This window comes from Lepisosteus platostomus, chromosome 7 (genome assembly GCF_059453375.1).
Source record: "Lepisosteus platostomus isolate fLepPlt1 chromosome 7, fLepPlt1.hap1, whole genome shotgun sequence".
In the NCBI taxonomy this organism is placed as follows: Eukaryota; Metazoa; Chordata; class Actinopteri; order Semionotiformes; family Lepisosteidae; genus Lepisosteus; species Lepisosteus platostomus.
In genome coordinates this window covers 1,541,640-1,560,461 of record NC_142617.1, presented here as the reverse complement: position 1 = coordinate 1,560,461, position 18,822 = coordinate 1,541,640, and the positions used below count along the sequence as shown (strand labels likewise).

The window sequence follows — 18,822 nt, the reverse complement described above, 5'->3', positions numbered from 1 at the left end:
ACACGTGCCTCGCTCATCCCCAGAAACGTGCCGCGCGACAAACTCGGCTCAGCGGTACGATTCCTGTACCTTAGGAGTCGGAGTCCTGACAGAGAAGGGGTTCGGGGGTACCCCAGCGGGCTTCTTCTTCTTCAGAGCAATGACAGGCGGTGGGGTCAGTACAGGAGACTTCTGGAAAGGGGGGGAGAAACACATCGATGCCGCTCCTTCACACCAAGAGCAGGAGACAGAATCCTGCCCTCCAGTTACAAAACCTCTTGCTCCGAACTGCCAGGAGCAGAGAGGGGGGTCCACAGAAGAGGGGGCGCTCGTGCACGAGAGGTGCTCTCGTCACAGTACCTCAGAATGGAGATCCTGCAGGAGATCACCCAGGAGGTCATCCTTGGACAAGTCAACATCTTTCTGAAACACCAAAGAGCATTTCATCCGAGTCAGTCATAAATAAACGCTGCTGTCTCAATTACCCATCGTTATCGTGCAATTTAACTTTCAAGCTAATCGAACAATCACCACTTTACCACACCACTGTTACAAAGTTCTCTTTAAGGTATTTTGGCTGGATGAAAAAGAGTGAAGGACACCAAGCCTGACCTCCTTGCTCTTTGCACTGTTGGCCATGAACATGGACTTGATGCTGCTGGGTTTGGACACTGCTGCCTTCTTCACACTCTTCCTCTCCTTGCTGCCCGTGCTCCGGTCGCCCCCCTTCCCTGCACAGGCACAGACAGGGCAACACGTTCACACAGCCGTCTTGCCTCCGAGGGAAACCGCTGTTGCTGCAAGCGTCATCGGCTTTACCTCTGGACTGCTGTTCCCAAGCCACTCTCCTTGCATGGTGACCAGGGACACAGCGGATCACACGACATGGTCCACCGAGGCCCTGACTACGTGGGCAATAAAGATCCCACAGCACTCTCCACAAGAACAGGGCGTTATCCTCGGAGCCCAGGCTTAAACGCCACTCTGGCCTCGAGCAATGTGGCCTCCCTCAAGCCCCCCCTGAGGTCAGCCAGCGCAGCGGTATCACACTGCTCCACCCGCGCTGCCGTGTGGCAGAATGACTGCTGAATGGCACCCATGGGACCCAGGAGGGGCTGCAATTCACTGATCCCACCTGTACATAAAGAGCTTTGGGGACTTTTGAGATTAACAGTGCTACACTAATGCACACCGTTACAGGTATAAATAATAATAATAATTACTACTCCTGTTATTAAATGGAATTTGGCCGTACAGTAAAAACATTTACCACGATACTCATTCTTAACCACAGCCGGGCATTTTGTAGAGCAAGAGCACCCTGTCTGCCCCCCAGCCCCCAATACACCCCAGACATCCGTCACCTCTGGGAGCTCTGTCCAGGGCATCCCCATCAAGGTCCTCGTCGAAGATCTCCCGCCCGTCTTCCACGTAGCCTGTCCCATCTGCTCAGAGAGGCCAAGCGTTAACGCCCAAGGGCAAGCTCAGTCACAGGACAGGTCAAAACAACTCATGACAACCCCCTCCCTCCCTGCCGCTCTGCGTGACAGCTCTTGCAGAGACACCGAGCAGGAAGCCGGATCCCCGCACTGGAGGTGAAAAAGATGCCACCAGTGACTCCCGGTTGTCTCGAACAGAACTGACAGACTCCCGGAAATGACTGCAGGCTACGAGCTCGACCGCCGGCGCCCTGCTTCGCCGCACTCTGACTCACCATCGTCGATGATCCAGTCGTCGTCCTGCCTCTCCCTGACCAGCCGGGAGTACTGCTCCTCGTCCACCTCCTCGTACACACTGGTGAGCTCCTCCACCTGCGCAGGCCACACAGACTCAGAGCACATCGCCACAGAGACCAGAGAGCCGGCACACCACAGCCCTGAGAACACTCACACACACACTCCATGTCATACTGACAGGCCCTGCTCACCCGACACCTTACTGAAGTGCCAGAGAGCGCGACGCCCCAAACTACCCTCTGTCCCCACAGCACCAAGAACGAGCATGCATGTCAGCAGGGAGCGGGCCGCCACAAACCTCATACTTGACTTTTTCTCCTTTCTTGGCTCTCTTCAGCTGCTCCAGGGCAGACCTGCGCCCAGTTTTCTCCTTCTTCTCCCTCCTGGAGCGCGACACCGCAATCCCACAGGAGTCTCCAGCGTCTGAGCACGACAGAAATCATCTCTCAGGCTCACGGGCGGGAAGGATGCCCAGAGGAGGACCAAATTAATCTGAAGTCTTTAAAAACCATCAACTACCCGTCAAACGCAAAGAAGAAAAGATCTGTTTAAGACCTCGGGCCTCTTGAGAAATAAAGCCCCTCAGACCCTTAAAGCTGTCCTGCTATGAACACAAACCCTCTCCTCGGACAGAGCCGGTCTTTGGTGTGACCTGTCACTCCGCCTGTCTCAATACTCGGCCATTCCGAAATAAGGTCTCCGGGTTTTCCGCTGCCAGCCTCTCGGAAGGGATGGGCGCTTGACTATGACGCATGGGGATGTTTAAATCTCCACCACAGCGTTGCTCGTCAGTGCCAACCAGCAAAAGGCCATCACGCACGCCTGCGACGAGGGTCAGGCAGAGTGAGGGAAACGACCTCTGCAAGAGCTCTCCCGCACTCAGAACTGCCTGCGACCCCGGGAGGGCACCCTCACCACACGGGCAGCCGCCGGGGCCGCGGAAGAGGGACGTACGAGCCCCGGCCGGGCGCGCAAAACACTCGCTCAGACTGCAGCGTCGTCCTGCTGCGTCCGAGGCTGCGAGGTTTCTCATCCCTTAAACACAACGGCCCGTCTTCGCGAAAAGCAACCGCTCTGACGAGGCAAAAGCGACAGCCTGCCCCAGACGGCAGAGAAATATCACCCGCAACGTGATTTAAATTCATCGCTGATCCACCGGTCTCCCACTGCACTTGCGACCTGCTACTCACCACCGTCGTGATTATCGGCATCTTTATCTGATGTGGATACTGGAGCCATAACGATCTCCCTATGCTTCTGACACCGTAATCCTCCACTTTCTATCCAAAACAATCAAGTCCGCGCCAATCGCCTTTCCCGGGAAAACTTGCACAGCGGAAATGACGCCAGGAGACACCTGACCAATGAGCTTCGTGTATTTTTTTATACCCACAGTACGTTTGTGCGCGGAGGCAGAAAACAGCACGCCCGGACGTTACGTCACAATAAAGGAAGATGGGACGGCGGATTAAGATTAAAGGAATGATGGTCTTTGTAGTTTCAGTCATTGAAGCGCTACAAAGCTTTTCCGTCCAACTAAACATACATTACAGCTTCTTCTTAATTTATTTATCTCTTGCAGTTGGATGAGTTTTTATTTTTTTAGTCTTTATGGGTATTGGGCAGTTTCATATTCATAGTATCTGAGGCGCTCATAAATCTGTTGTACTGTACTTTCTACATATTATTTAATTGTAACAACCCAACTGTACTGATGTACTGTTCTCGGAGACAATTGAATAAATCAAAAACCCACGTTGACCGATAGAGCTTTGGTTCGCCCTACATAGCTGCAGGTGAAGTACGGACCAGTCGGCATCAAACCACCAGAAACTTTCCCTAATTTTCTCCCATTCCCATTCCCTATACACCTGCATCTGCCTGCTACTGTGAATATAATTTATTTTGCTAAACCGTATAAACTCTGACACTAAAAGCAAAGGAGATTAATACGAACTAAACATTTCAACGACGATTAAAAAGATTGCGAATGATTAAAAAGGTAAAATTGCAAGAGTCCCTACAATACTGTTTACCGTTGGCACTGCACCGTCGTTACAAACATCACTGCAAGTCCGTGAGCAATTCGCTCTCGTACAAGCGCGTTCTGTACGTGTTTGTTTTTGCATGGAACAGAACGCGTTTTTAACTCGCTTGTTGTTACAGTCCTAACGCTCAAGAATCTGGCCAGACTTTTCACGTCAGTCATGCCAGCAGAGCATTTTCTTAACTGAAATTGAAATGACTGCGAGCCCTTCATCAGATTACCCCCCAGCCGCTGGTAAAGGCTCTCCAGTGTCTTGTCTTCTCTTACAGCCGGTGCCGGTGTCGTCTGTATCCCAGCTAATTCACCGAGCCGTGGGAGAACCTCTGGGATGTTGGGTCAGATAAAAGAGATAACGCCCATCCAGTCATTCGCTTTCCTCACCGCTGTATCCAACACAAGGCGCGGGTGTAGCCGGAGTCTGTGCCGACAAGCGAGAAAGAACGAATCCGATGGCATCTCTGATGTTCTCCCGGAAGATCACTTATACTCCGCAGGGTGGCGCTGTAGGGCTACATCTATTTCAAATAAACTCGTGCAGGTGACGCTGGTACATGGAAGCGCAGTTACTGTACTTGTGAGAGAAAAAATAGTTTCTGATTATTTTATTCATTTTTTTACCAGCAAAAAAAAAAAATCAAGCAGTTTTATTTATTTGGTTTACAATCGGTAGGACACAGCTAATAAAATGATATTCAATTACACCTATGTTGTATTAGAGAGTCATTTTATTATTAGTTTGCTATAAAAAAACAGATATTGTGGAGAACCCAACACCATGGGTGTCCTAGTGTGAAGACGCCACAAAAGCAAGCCTGTCCCCGAGTCTCCGAAAGCAAGAAAATAACACTTGCTTATTTCTTTACAGTATTATATTATTATTATTATACATATTATAATATTTAGTCGGATGATAGAGCTGCAATGTGCAGTCTCATTTTCTTTAGCACACAGAAGGCTTTATGTTTATTCGTGTTGCTCGTCTGTACACGTTTCAAACAGGCTTCTTGGATGCTGACAAGCAAAACTAATCATTTAATCAGGTACGCCTGTATCATAGTCTATCCAAGGAATGCACATCTCCCATCGGATACCACAGCTGTCTTTGAAATGAGTTTCCGTCTCACAGGCTGTAAGACCGGCAGACCCGCCACGGGTCAGGCCTGCGCCTTTAAGAGCTGAGCTGAATGGAAACGCTGAGCGGGCGGGCTTCTCCAGGCGCTTGGTCCTGGCTAAATGGGGCGATTTATCCCGAGGAAGCAGTTGCCATGGCTACCACCCCGGGTGCTTCTGTCCCAACAATGGCAGCCTGTTTTCAGGAGCTTTTTCAGACCCTGCTCGCCGAGGCGTGCCGTTCCCCTCGCTCCCACATCACTGCGCTCACACCGGGCTGAGCGAGCGGCCCAGCGGTTTCAGGGCGTCGCTATCGGGTCCTAACCCCGAGTCCCTGCGTTAGGGGAGCGGGGGGCCCAGCGGTCCAGCGGTCGTTCCGTGCCCCTCCAGCAGCAGCAGTCCCGAAGCTCCCCCCCTCCCTCCTTTACATAAACTGGCCTTTCACCGCTCTCGCTGTCGATACCGAGGAGCCCGTCGCGACCAACTTGGCATGAACTTTGCACACTGTCGACTTCGTCAGCAAGGGTCAGTCAGGGTTCCCGAAACCGGCCTCCGCCGCGCTGACAGAGGCAGAGCCTGGCGTGCTCGGGGGCTGCCGCGGTCCGAGATGGTTGGTAGGAAACGCAGAGGCGAAGGAAGAGTTGGGCTGCCTCTTCCAGGCGTCAAAGCGCCGCGCAAGGTAATTCTGTCAATCTCAAGCAGGGGGGAGGGAGGGAGGCGAGAGGGGAGCCGTGTCACTAAATGTCGTTAAGTGTCACAGTGTAATACCTGCCCTGCGGATAGGCTTGGCAGGGGAATAAACCCCGTCTGCCGCTGGACTCCAGCCTGCCCCCCAGCCTCAGGATCGCGGCTGGAGCCGGGCAGACGACAGGTCCGACCGGCAAAACACGGCTCGGGTGTCCTGCCTTCTCGTAATGCGCGCAGGACTCCGGGTGGTCTGTTTAGTCGTGACTTCGATCTATACCTGGTTGACGAGAGAGAACCCGACACCGGGGCAGAGAGAAAGAGCGTGGAAACGAAGTTGACCTGTATGTTGTCAATCGGTACAGACGAATCTGAGTGACATTTTCTGCTTACATTCATATGAAGCTTCTGCATCACTCTGCCTCCGTTAGAAAACAGAAATAGAATAGAAACGCCACAATACAGAAATAAAAGGGAAACATTTAACTTGTCTGCGATTAAATAATAATTTGCATTAACGTGCCGTGAAGTGACACTTACGCATAAACTAGTCGGAGAAGGATATAGCGCACAAAAGGAGTTTAAAATAAGTTAAAATAAGTTTTTCCTGCTAACCAGTTAACATTGGCGACATCATTTACATATCTTTTAACATGTTGGTGACTTACTGGTAACATATTTTTGGATTTTGGATTTACCTCAATTACACTTGTGGTCCAAGAAAGATTTTTGTTTCCGTTTCAAATCCTACCCTGAAAATTATCAAGGACCGGTTATATTTAATATTTTAAAAATATTCTTCCTTATTTTATCATTCTTTCTTTTCTTCGGATTATATAACGTGTTGAGCATAGAAAGTTCGGTTGAATACAAGTTTCAAACTTATTTTTTCATACACAGGACAGAATGTCATTTTCAGGCAAAATTAAACCATTGCCTTTATTCTCCTTCGAAGTACTTAGAAACCAAAGGGTGTCTTGAATTCAATTCGATCCCGTGTTACAGTAAAATCATGTAAAGAGTTTGTTTTTTGGGGGGTGGGTGGGCGTGGGGCATGGGGGTTGTGTTGGGTTTGAAGGGGCTCCCTAGTTCACTTGGGCTGAGAAAGTAACACTGCCCCCAGGTGTGGACACGAGGAATTGCCCTGTGCAGTATGTTATCGGTCTGTTCTCCTCCCCAGTCACAGAACGGGATGTGTCCAATCCAGGACCAAAGATAATGGTCTCCCATCCCTACGTCACCCTGCAGCTCCCAGCTGGCAGCTCACTGGAGCTCAGCAGTGTGAGCCTGGCCAGTACCTGGATGGGAGACTCCTGGGAAAGCTAAGGCTGCTGCTGGAAGAGGTGTTAGTGGGGCCAGCAGGGGGCGCTCACCCTGGGGTCTGTGTAGGACCCAATGCCCCAGTATAGTGACAGGGACTCTGTACTGTAAAAAGGTGCCGTCCTTTGGATGAGACGTAAAACTGAGTTCCTCAATCTACATTATCATTAAAAATCCGAGGGTGTTCCTCAAAAACAGTATGGGTGTTACTCTGGTGTCCTGGCAAAAAATTCCCATTGGACTTTACCAATCACGGCCTCCTAATGATCCCCATCTCTGAACTGGCTTCATCACTCTGCTCTCCTCCCCACTGAGAGCTGGGGTGTGTGAGAGTACTGGAGCATCATCCAGGTGGGGCTATAATGGTGGTGGTGGAGGGGATCCCCATTACCTGTAAAGCACTTTGAGTGGAGTGTCCAGAGAAGCGCTGCTGAAGATGATGATTATTATCATCATCATCGTCATCATCACCCCTTCACCAGAGTACCTCTCTGGGAAACACTGCAATAATGCATACTTTGCAAAAGTAGTGTGGAGCCTTGTGAAAGCCTCAGTATGTCATTTCACTTTCTTGGACTCCTAACTCCAAGACAGTACTGACAGCGCAGAGGAGAGAACTAACAGGGTATACGTTTCAGTAATCCAAGGCGATTGATATTCCCACAAAACACTGTCTTAGTTTGCAGTAACATCGTACAGTGGCATTATTTTGTAAATAAATGGCCAATGCCTAGAAATGAGTAAAGGTAAAAATGCAATGAAAATTTTAAGGTAAGAATGTATTTATAAATGTGGGGTACAATGTCGTCTTTGTAAGCACTTTATGTCCCATGCACACCACCTGGGAAAAGATATCGCAGTGTATGGGCCAGCTCCACCGGACTCTGTAACAGCTTCTTCCTGCAGACTCTCAGGCTCCTCAACACCCTGGAATCTACTTGCACCCACCCCAGTTCCAGAAACAGGGTTTAAATCCCCCCAGTGTGTTGTGTATAATGTAATACGTATTGCCTTGTCATTTGCACTATCTGCACTTTGTACTATGTGTATCCTGTCTATGTCAGTGTCCTGTCTGTCCTGCCTGTATTTGTTCCGTGGACCAGGAGGAATTGTATTTCGTTCCATTGTATACTTGTACTGTATATGTCTGGAATGAGAATAAATCCCTCACTATACAACTTGAGGTCAGCCAGCTCATTAGCTGCCTGTACCTGAGAGGGTGCCCCCCGCACAGCCTCCTCAGCCTCGGGCTGAGTGAGCCTGGCGCATCCAGGGCACAGAGCTGAGCTCCACCCACACATCGACGGCTTCCCTCATTTGCATATCCCATGACACTCCAGGCCTGTGCGAATCGCTTCCTGGTGGCGCTATGGCCGTGGCAGCCAATCAGCTCCTCCCATGCAAACGAGGGAGCAGCAGCTTCGGCGGGGCTGCTGCTCTCCCTGCAGACGCCTCCCCTCCCTCCCTGCCTTTTTTCTGCCTCCGTGAGGCTGTTGTTATGGTAACCGACCGAGGCTGTGGCTGTCCAGCCTGCATTTTACTACAATACGGTACAGAGGACCCCACCCTCTCTCGGCCTCCTCTCGAGGACATCAGAGAGCAAACGAATTGCTAGGAAGAAGCTGCCAACCTTGGAGGGGGAGGGGGGGAGCCGGCTGGAGTGTGGGCAGACGTGTTGGGCACAATAGAGTGAGGAGGATAGCCATGCTAGTGCTCAGCCCTGATGCTGAGTCACAGATAGGTATCCCAAAATTCCCTTCTTTTGAGCCTCCTTCAGGAACCATGGAGGAGATAGAGCACACATGTCCCCAGCCGCGGACGGTGAGTGAATGGGTTTTTTTTCTCCTCCGTGTCTGAAATGTCTCCTTTGTCTTGGCGGAAGCAGCAGCAGGCTGAGGGCTGTGTCTGTGATGTGGAATGCTGAGCCGCTGCTCGCTTCCCCTCGCGGTGCTGCTGCCCGACAGCACCCTGGGACAGGGACAGGCTCAACCTATTTGCTCTCGCTAACAACAAGCTCCTGCTTGGAATTGCAACATCCCAGCTACCTCCCGGCTAGCCATCCTGTTCCAGGGGGGATTGGGGTTGGATTGACTGTGGATGCGGCCTTTTAAGTTTCTCAGTTTCTCAGTTTTCTCGTCTTGCATGCTGGTGCTGCAGAGGATGTCAGACTGTCACAGCGAATAGGACCAGAATAGTAACCTGCGAGATAAGAGCAGTGTGTCTCAGCCGCCCTTCAGGACCTCCTGCAGTGCATCAGCCTTCTGGGAAGGGTCTTGAAAGGTCGTTACCATTGGCGACACTGTACTCAGTCCCAGCATCCAGTATGCCTTTCCCCTCTGTTACCTCTGCAGCTAAGGAAAATTGAATATGATTTCTGTCTGACAGAAAGTCTGTAGTCGAAACAATCCAGGTCCGTTGATCAATAAGCATCTGTCACATGCACGTTATTGATTTCTGACCATTTCAGTTCTCTAACCCAGTTTTATCGAGGGCAGTCAGCCCAGCGGCCAACAGGGGGCAGTCCAGCTGAGCCAGATGTGCTCCAGCTGTTTAATGGGCTCTTTTTCCGTGGAGCCTCATACTGGAGCCCCTGGACCTCCTCCAGCTGTGCACTGGACTGGATGCTTTTCTTCGCCTCTTGACCATGAGCAGGGTTACATCTTCTGAAATCCCACAACCTCACTTCTGCCAAAGATGTACCTAGAACACCCTTTGTCTGTTCTGGGCGAAATGAGCGGACTTTGTAGATCTCTCTCCTGTTCCCAGTTCAACGCTGCCTGACCCCTGAACAGACATCTCCTTCAGTGGATTTTACACACCATGGCCAATATCTGTCAGGCAGAAAACTGCTGAGAACATTTGGTCTTTTATTGTTACATCACTTTCATTTTGTTTTGCTTTAAATCGTAAATCTATCTGTTACATCCCCGTAAATTTTCGAAACTGCTGAGCAGCTCTAGATCTGTGTCTTACAAGCAGTCAATATCCCTGATATCTAATACAATTAAGCTGTGGTGTGCTTAAACAAAACCTGAGGTCATTGGGGTCAGACTCTAACACCAGAGTTATTATTAAAAAGGCTGGTATTGACAAACATGTCAGTTTCCATCAGGACAAGATGATTTTTTCTACAGCTCTTTTCAGTCCTGTGCTGTTGTATTTAATGAATCACGTCTCCTTTCTTTGACTCTGTGCAATAGGGTACACCCAGAACCTTACCATCTGACAGCTCTGCAGATAATTTTCAAATCACAGTCAGGTCACACTATTTTGCTTTAAAACCGTGCTTAATAAAGGCTGCCCAAAGGCCTTACTCATAGGACTGCTGTAATTCCAGTGAGAGAAAATATGGACAGCTCCAGAAGACTAAAACCCAAGATGCTACGATGTTAGTTTTCTACTTGAACAAAAGGACATGTTTACACGAGTGTAGGAAGCTACAGGCGCTGAATTATTGATGACTGGAAACAGCATGTCCAGATGGACTGGCCCTTGACTTTTTGCCAACCCAGGGGCATGTCAAGGGCACACTAATTGTTCTTAATTGGTCACCAGAGGAAATAGCCTAATTTTTAACATGGTCTGGAGGAATAATGAGTTGGGCAGGGAACATTATTTGAAAAGGACCATCCAAAGGGTACTTCGCTTTAAATCTAAATATCCTCAGCGAAAAAAAATCCTTGTTGATGCAAGCTTCAGGAGTCATACAAAAAACAAACAAGCAGCAAAGGCAGTTGGTTTGTGTTTTTGATATGCATCCTGACCAGGTTATGCCGTGCTGGTCCCAAGTATGCATTAAGTGATTGTGCACATTCAAAACGAGTATCATGCAGCTCGTCATTGCAAAAAACAACAACACACAACAACTGGACCATACGTATGTTATCTTTGTGTTGTACGCTTGAGCTATACCCAGCTTTCAAAACACCGGAGAAACTAACGGTTCTCAGAAGCATGGCAACAGTCAGCTTTGCAGGCAGTTAGGAGGACGCCTCTTTTAAGATATTGGTCCTACAGTACCTGTTGTTGAGCCTGCAGCACCCGAGGGAGATGCCAAAGACAGGGGAGGCAGGTTCCCAGGAATCTACCAAGCTTGCCAACTCCAAACACACACTTTCCCCTCTTTTGTTCTCTTTCAGACGCTGAGGGAGCCCGCTGCGTTCGCGGACGAAACCAGCTGTCAATGCAGAGCTCCTCACGAGAGGCTCACCGTTGCTCAGGCGCATCTGGGCACACCAGGTCAGGCCCGACTCTCTGGGGCTGCAGGTTTCTGTTGCTACTACCAGGTTCTGTTCTCTAGGTGTTCTGTCTTCCCACTAGCAACAAAGGAAGTGCAACAGGATTGCCACGGCTGTTCATTTTGTGTGCAGTGCCGGTAATTGTCTGCGCACACAAGCAATACCTTCCAGTAACAGCACTTGAGTTTCAATCCAGCCTCGCAGTTTGGCAGCGATCTTTGATTCTGGACTGGATTGGAATGAAGACCTTTCATACTCAACGCATGTTAATATTTATTTATTCGAAATATAAATCCTGACAGGAAAAATATATTCGATCTGAGATAGTCAGAGTCGGATCAGAGACCAGTTCAGTCCTTTCTGGCCAGTCGAACACACTTCAGCAGAAACCACATGGTCATGATTTAACCACACAGAGAGCTCTGTCTGAGGTCCGCTGTCAGGACAAGCCTTACTCTTAAATATGCTGACTAAGCACTGAGAAAAAACACTGCTTCAGCGCCCCATCTGATGCCCTTCTGTCAGCAAATCTGTCAGCCCACAGCAGCAGAAAGCACAGCTCCCCGGCACACTTACAGATAAGGACCACCGACGGGAAACCCCTTGCAGTTCTAATCCCAGTTTCATTCTTAATGTGCACACGGTTGAGCATCGCCTTTCTGATATTATTCCCGCACAGGAAGAAAAGGCTGGTATGAGCAAGTGAGGATAACAAAACAGGACAGTGAGATTTGCCGGAGGGGATGCTGTCCAGCAGTTTCCCTTTCTGGTGTGTGCTTACTGATTTCCCATGGCTTTCAGAGGGAAGGCAGAGCCCTTGAAATCGTACAGTGTATCAGGCGACCAGGGGAACGGCACAGCGCAGGACGAGATGGGGAAGCCAGGCAGGCACAGTAAGGGGCCAAACCATGGTGAAACTGCAGCTTGGAAAGCAGTGCAAGGAGGATCTGTTCTGCTGTGACTTTATTTCCGTCACACGTTTGGAAGCACACAAGGGATGGGGATCAGCTCATTGAGCTCGTTTGGTTTCTGGAGGATCTCATCCAGACGCTTCTGGGAGGAAACTGGGGTATGATCTTCAGCAGCAGGGCTGGGCCGCTTGTTCTAGACTCCCCGACTCTTCCCTGTAGTTTGATCCAGGACTGGTGTTCATTAGAGGATGGGAAGGCTGGCAGCAGTACGGCCCAGAGAGGGAGAGAGGAGTGTCTGCTGACCGTGTCTTTCTCTCCTCGCAGTGGACAGGCCAGTGAGGGTGTACGCTGATGGGATATTTGACCTCTTCCACTCCGGCCACGCCCGCGCTCTCATGCAGGCCAAGAACCTTTTCCCTAACGGATACCTGATAGTGGGAGGTAGGACTATTTCAGTGTGACACTTCCAGCTTCTTTAAACCAGGCTTACTTACGAAATTATGAAATGCTCGTAGTATCAATATGGTGAACACAAAATCTGAAACTAATAAATGTGACTTACAATGTTACTGGTAGGCCTTCATTCAGAGTACTGCGTTCAGTTTTTATCGTCTTACCACAATAAGGATAAAGTCTGGAGAATTCATAGAAAGAGCAGCAGGAATGACACCTGGTCTCAGGGATGGTCAGATAATGACGGGTTAATGGAGCTGAATCCCTTCAGCCTAGAACAAAGGAGACTGAGAGGAGATTTGATCCAAGCTTATGGAACCCTATGGATAGGTATGGATATTGTCAACCGGCAGGAGTACTGCACACTAAATTGTGAAACAAAGTCTCAGGGTCACAGCATGGAATGAAGAGGGTTCTTTTAGCACAGGTGATAGGAAGCACTTTTCACACAAAGACTTGCGAGTAACCAGAACGGTTAGGTTGTTGAGGCCCAGACTCTGAACGCTTTCAGGAAGTGATGGTATTTTAGCTACTACAGTAGTTACTGAATGAGCCTGTCTTTATTTCCATGTTCTTACCAGAACACAGCTGTCTGGCCTGGCTGGGCTGTAGATGCACACTTTAAACACCACTGTTCTCATCCCCCTACTCAGTCAGAGCCAGGCTGTCAGTGGCTGAACTGAGCTTGATCTGGGCCAGCAGTGAGATACACAGTATACGATAACAAGACATACTGCAGCAAATTACTGGAAGGTGTGGGGGGGGGGGGTCTGTCGATTCCTGCCGCGAATTTCAAAACGAGCTCTGTTGCTCTGAGTCTGTCCCTCTTTGAGGTTCTGGAATAAACAAGCTCCTGAGATCCAGCGCAGTGGGCTGGATGGGCACAGGCTGGACCTCCGTCCTGTAGTCCCGCGCCTCAGGACAAGCGCCCCCGGCTGGGGGTTAACGGCGGTTTTCGGTGTTTCAGTGTGCAGCGACGAGCTGACGCACAAGTACAAGGGCTTCACGGTGATGACGGAGGAGGAGAGGTACGAGGCCTTGAGGCACTGCCGCTATGTCGACGAGGTCATCAGGGATGCCCCCTGGACGCTCACCCCCGAGTTCCTCGAACAGCACAAGGTCAGCTCTGTGGACAACGTGTGCATATAGAGGAGATGGCTGTGATGGATGGGAAATGTTTGATATTTAGAGTGAAGCGAATTGGTTTTGCTATTTGTCCACTCCAAATATACAGATGGATATATCATTCTGTCACTCTGCAGCACTGGAACATCACAGTTTCCAAACCACAGGATGTTAAGGGATGCTGCCAGATTCTGGTACAAAAAGCACAGTGACTTCAGCCTTGATCGTCCTTGGGGCCAGAGCCAAGCTGTGTGAGTCTAAGAGCTCACCCCCAGCTAACACATAGCCATTCATCATGGACCACCTGACCAGCATGCAAATTAAGATTCATTCATGGAAAAAGTCCTTGTGCAACATGGCTCAGTGTCAGACTGTGATGCTATGATGTGCTAAATGGGAAGATGCCTCTTCTCTGTCCTCTGTCTGCAGAGATCAAAATCTAGCCATCAAGAATTATTCACTACAATTAACGTGATTGGCCTTTTGTCCAGGATTGTACTGGACAGTCAGAGTTCTGTGAAATAAGGGGAATTCCCTCTTCAGTGAAATCTTAATCAGATTCAATGCGTCTGTTTGTTTTTGCAGATTGACTTTGTTGCTCATGACGATATTCCATATTCTTCTGCTGGTTCAGAAGATGTGTATAAGCACATAAAGGAGGCAGGTGAGGAATATAAACAACCCTTATGGACTATTCACAATCCATGCCTTGTGTCATTTAATCAGTCACAAATACTCAAACCAAAAACATCTGTTTCTCCTTGAGAAGAATGCTGTTCTGTGCAAAATGTTTGAACATCAAGTGAGCTTTAGGTGTCAGTGATTGATAGTAGCATGGTAAAGTGTTATCTAGTCCAGTCAACAGGTTGATGGAATGACACCCAGCTCCCTAGAGGGAAATGAGCAAAGAGCTCTGTATCCCTCTTGTTCACACCAGCATTCAGTCAAATGTGCAAAATTAGAATCTTTCAGAGGAAGAAAGATAACACTTAAGAGAGTGGTACAAAAGTATAGCCATTGTATGTTGGAAATGAACCTTTTCTGTCTCTCAGAACAGTACAAACATCTTGAGTTCCTGTAACAACCACCTGGTTTTCTATAAGCCATGTGGGTATGGATGTGGAATGGTAATGTGAAGGTCTTTTCACTTCAGATGGAGCTCTACTGCTACTACTACTGCTTAGTAGTCTCTATGCACGTTGGGCCTCGTGTCTTTTTTCTGCTCCAGGCATGTTCGTCCCCACTCAGAGAACAGAGGGCATCTCCACATCTGACATCATCACTCGAATCGTGCGCGACTATGACGTGTACGCCAGACGCAACCTGCAAAGAGGCTACACGGCGAAGGAGCTGAACGTGAGCTTCATCAACGTGAGTGTCAGGCCTGCTGTTCCCAGAGCTGTCCAGGGAGGGGCTGGAGCTGGACTGACAGCAGGCTGTTCACTGTGCTGAGCGTGGCTGCGCATCATGGCACCACAGCCCGATGTTCTGCTCTGTAGCGATGTGCACAAACCACCTTAAGTGTCCAGCACTGTGTTCCTCAGGTGACATCTGGGGCCTGTCAGCCTGCGGAAGGCCATGGAAAGGCACAGGTCATGGGGAAGGCTCAGATCAGCTCAGGCCTGAGTTTCAGGAGGAAGTATTCTCCCCCTTTCAGGGAGGAATGTGAAATACGTAGAGGGCTTCACACTGATGATGTTTAACACAGCCAGACACAGATCCGTAAACAGTCCATAAAAACGTGTCCAAAATGGAGCACAATGAGGAGCCTCGTACCGGCCCCTCCGACAGGGGGAATTCGTTTTTCTGCTCTTTGGCTTCTGCAGGGTGTCCCAGCAGCACGGCTGGGCCTCAGGCCCCTCGCTCCCCCACTGAGCGCCCGGCCCATCAGCTTCTCTTTTGCACCGCAGGAGAAGAAGTACCGCCTGCAGAACCAGGTGGACAGGATGAAGGAGAAGGTCAAGAACGTGGAGGAGAAGTCAAAGCACTTTGTGAACAAAGTAGAGGAGAAAAGCCATGATCTCATCCAGAAGTGGGAAGAGAAATCCAGAGAGTTTATCGGCAGCTTTCTGGAGCTCTTTGGCCCCGATGGAGCCTGGGTAAGAACAACACTTCTTCTGCGGTTTTGAGAAATGTGTCTTCTGACTGTTGCTGGTAAGATATCATCCCTCAATAGTCTACAACAAAATCACTATTAAAATGTCTTTTTTTTTTGACAAATCTAAATGAAAAAATATGCATTTTAGCAGCTGCATGGGGGGAAAGCAAAGGTCTGACACTCAAGAAAGGAGAAAAAGGAATAAGCAGTCTTCAAACTATTTCTTTATTGATCAGTATTTGCTGTAAGTTTCTACATATTAATCAATAAAGTTGTTTCTGACAATTAAAATGGTATTTGCAGAAGACCTTTTTGAGGTATAAGAACATTTAATCTGCACTTGGCTGCCTTGCAAATTCTTAATATTTACAGGTAAGTGCAGCAATGCACACTGTGAAAAGTATTAGATGAGAATACAATTAAATATTCCAGGTCTATTTTGGTTATATACTGTAGTTGTATTAGAGGTACTCCCACCTCCGAAGATCTCTGTATTCTTATTATAAATTGTTCCCCCTTGGGAAACACTTTTAATTACATGGATATTTTTTTAAACTTATCACACTAAAGCTGCTCGCAATAGATTCATTTGTGCCAAACGACTGTAATTAAAAAGCAGGTGTCTCCTGAAGGAACAGGAGACTCATTTAGCCTTAGTCCACCCAAAAAGGCTTAAACCTCACGGAGGACGTGATTATTCAAATTAAAAAAAAACCCAAAACTGAGGGTTCTCCCGGGCGTTTTAGAGAAGAACCATGCTAATCAAGAGCATGGTTCGTCTCTAAAACGCCCGGCAGAACCCTCAGTTTGGGGTTTTTTTAAATTCAGATTTTTAAAACGGAACCCACAGACCTCTGCTTCAAGCCCTGCTTGCCCCTGCCTGGTGCCTGTAGCACGGCACGGCACGGTTATTTGAGGAACACACCCTGCACTTGCGTTTAAGCAGGGAGTTTTGCGAAGGCGGAGGGGTACAGATGTCAGACTGTGACTTTGTCCGTCGCCGAACTTGCTGCCAGAGGTGAAATTAGGGCAGAGGAGACTCTAACGTCTTCTGCAGGGTTCAGGCGGGAGCGAGCAACGGCTGACCGCGTGTGCGTCTCCCCCGCAGAAGCAGATGTTCCAGGAGCGCAGCGGGCGGATGCTGCAGGCGCTGTCTCCGCGCCAGTCCCCCACGGGCAGCCCCACGCGAGAGCGCTCGCCCTCCCCCACCTCGCGCTGGGCCTTCAAGACCTCCCCCCCGGCCTCCCCGCATGGCGCCTCTGCCTCCGTCAGCAGCATGAGCGAGGGGGACGAGGACGAGAAGTAGGGACCGCCTGCCACCCCGGGACGCAGTACTGCTACTGTCAGGCAGGGCGGCGCCCTGTGTCGGTCCTTCCACAGCGGCAGGCCGTGCTGTGAGTCGCCCCCGGATAAACACATTACAGGGAGATGTGGACATCGCACATTGAAAGGAAAGCTTAGCCTCATGGGTACCAATGAGAAAATGTATTTAAAAGTACTCACATGTATTCTGACTTGAAACACTTCATTCTGCCTGTCAATCTAATTATTATTAATCTTGAACCTAGAACTAACTAGAGAATAGCAGGTAAGTGTTTTTAAATTCACAACAGAAGTGTCGAAGATCCCTTGACCACTCAGGACCGGCTTACTTGCCAAAGACTGGTGTGATGATACTTGACCTGAATGTTAACCTTCGGTTTTGAACGAACTGGTACTTGAGCCGTTGAAGATAAGCTGGTTTTTGGACACACTTTGCAAAAATTGACACGTGCATTGAAAAAAAGTCCTTCGTTGCTTTTTTGTTTCAAGTCATCAGTAGAAAATGTAAAAAAAAATCTATATCTTAATGATCTTCAGATTGACACTGGGTTCCTGCCTACACAGATATCGATGTATTTAAAAAAACGGAGGATTGAATTTACTCGCCAGGAGTGGCGCCTGGGGACTCTGTACTCAAGGTCTCAAGAGCCAGTCACCAACAATCATGGACTTTCTGACAATGCAGGAGCTCCTGATGGAATCACAGCAATTCAATACAATTATTGTGTCAAGCAGAAGGTTACTTGAGAATTCTAGAAAATGCTTTTAAAGCTGTGTAACCGCTATAATGTAACATAAAGAGAAAGCTCGTAGGGGGATGAATTTTCTCTGTAAATCTGATTTCTCGTGTTTTTTTGTGCAAAGTTTGCACGTTTTGTTTGAACAAATTCATTTAACTTAATGTAACAAGCAGTGGTGCTCAACTCCAGTCGAACGAGCAGGTTTGCAGATTATTAGTTCATCATGACATGGAGGAAAACTGCTCCAGCTGAACAAGTACTTCTGCTTACCTGCCACAGTGTGTCTCCTCTGACCAGGACAGGTGTCCGACGTCTGTTAAATGTGTAATGTTACTGTAACGATTAGTAGTAATGACTGCATAAATAAAAAAAAAAGCAAACCAAATTCAAATCAAAAACTTTTTTTTTTTTTACCACGTGCACATTAATGACACTATGGTGTCTTTACTTCCAGTGGTATAATGCTTTCGGTACTGTTGAGTGTCGAGTGAAAATGTGACCTTGTTTTCTTTGATCTTCTATCATGTTCAGTGTCTCTGTGCATCATGCACGGCTGTTTAGAGATCACGACTGCTGGAGGTCTTTCTAAGAGTGTGCAAGGGTGAATCCTGATCAAACCCCCGTATCGGAGCCTTGTGTTTTAAGGTTAATTGGTCACAATGTTCCATTACTCCAGCTAACTGGACCTACTGGGGCAGGATATGGTCTGGGGTCACTCAACTTCCAAAAAGTGGCCCTGCAGCACTGGAGCTGTCCACCACGAGCCTACCTATTCAAGAATATCTAATAGGTGTTCACGTTAGGCCTTGATCCTTTCCACACGGAGTGCAGAGTGGGGTTTTCACGACAAAAAAAAAAAGTCAAGGGCAAAAAAAAACAAACATCTTTTTGCCTCAAGAGTCCATACATTTTGATGCGCTCTGTACAAAGTCGATGTATTGAATGTTCTGGAAGAAATGTTTCAAATTAGATTTTTTTTATAATTACAAAAAAATGGATTAATATGTAACAAATAAAGGGTACAAGACAAGACTAGGTCTTCGTGTGTCTGTGTGTCA

At 48.5% G+C, this 18,822-nt stretch overlaps 2 protein-coding genes across 4 annotated transcripts in view; one reads left to right on the top strand and one right to left on the bottom strand.

Annotated features, from left to right (window-relative positions):
- The window catches only part of pola1 (polymerase (DNA directed), alpha 1), a 75,595-nt gene extending 72,513 nt beyond the window's left edge, over window positions 1–3,082 (bottom strand). For both annotated transcript variants that reach the window (XM_088638430.1, XM_088638431.1), the window contains exons 1-7: window positions 2,906–3,082; window positions 2,014–2,138; window positions 1,694–1,790; window positions 1,344–1,424; window positions 592–710; window positions 340–402; window positions 70–171 (exon numbers count right to left, since the gene is read on the bottom strand). In XM_088638430.1, the coding sequence (XP_088494556.1) occupies window positions 70–171; window positions 340–402; window positions 592–710; window positions 1,344–1,424; window positions 1,694–1,790; window positions 2,014–2,138; window positions 2,906–2,954 (636 nt within the window). In that variant the 5' untranslated portion in view covers window positions 2,955–3,082. The remainder of the gene's footprint in view (window positions 1–69; window positions 172–339; window positions 403–591; window positions 711–1,343; window positions 1,425–1,693; window positions 1,791–2,013; window positions 2,139–2,905) is intronic.
- A 1,924-nt stretch (window positions 3,083–5,006) lies between these two features.
- LOC148657750 (choline-phosphate cytidylyltransferase B) lies at window positions 5,007–18,797 on the top strand. Of its 2 annotated transcripts, none has more exons than XM_088638432.1 (8): window positions 5,007–5,551; window positions 11,016–11,115; window positions 12,350–12,466; window positions 13,446–13,597; window positions 14,189–14,267; window positions 14,832–14,974; window positions 15,514–15,702; window positions 16,810–18,797. In XM_088638432.1, the coding sequence occupies exons 1-8, from the start codon at window positions 5,363–5,365 to the stop codon at window positions 17,005–17,007; spliced, it is 1,167 nt and encodes a 388-aa protein (XP_088494558.1). In that variant the 5' UTR covers window positions 5,007–5,362; the 3' UTR covers window positions 17,008–18,797. The 2 variants fall into 2 exon arrangements, with proteins under 2 accessions (XP_088494558.1, XP_088494559.1); XM_088638433.1 differs by lacking the exon at window positions 5,007–5,551 and adding an exon at window positions 8,089–8,697.
- Window positions 18,798–18,822: the final 25 nt, after the last annotated feature.

Bases quoted from the DNA above. Each gene is read 5' to 3' on its own strand.
- LOC148657750 (XM_088638432.1), top strand. From the start codon at position 5,363: ATGAACTTTGCACACTGTCGACTTCGTCAGCAAGGGTCAGTCAGGGTT. The intron at 11,116-12,349 runs GTCAGGCCCGAC...CTCTCCTCGCAG, and splicing joins GGCGCATCTGGGCACACCAG to TGGACAGGCCAGTGAGGGTG. The intron at 14,268-14,831 runs GTGAGGAATATA...TTTCTGCTCCAG, and splicing joins TAAGCACATAAAGGAGGCAG to GCATGTTCGTCCCCACTCAG.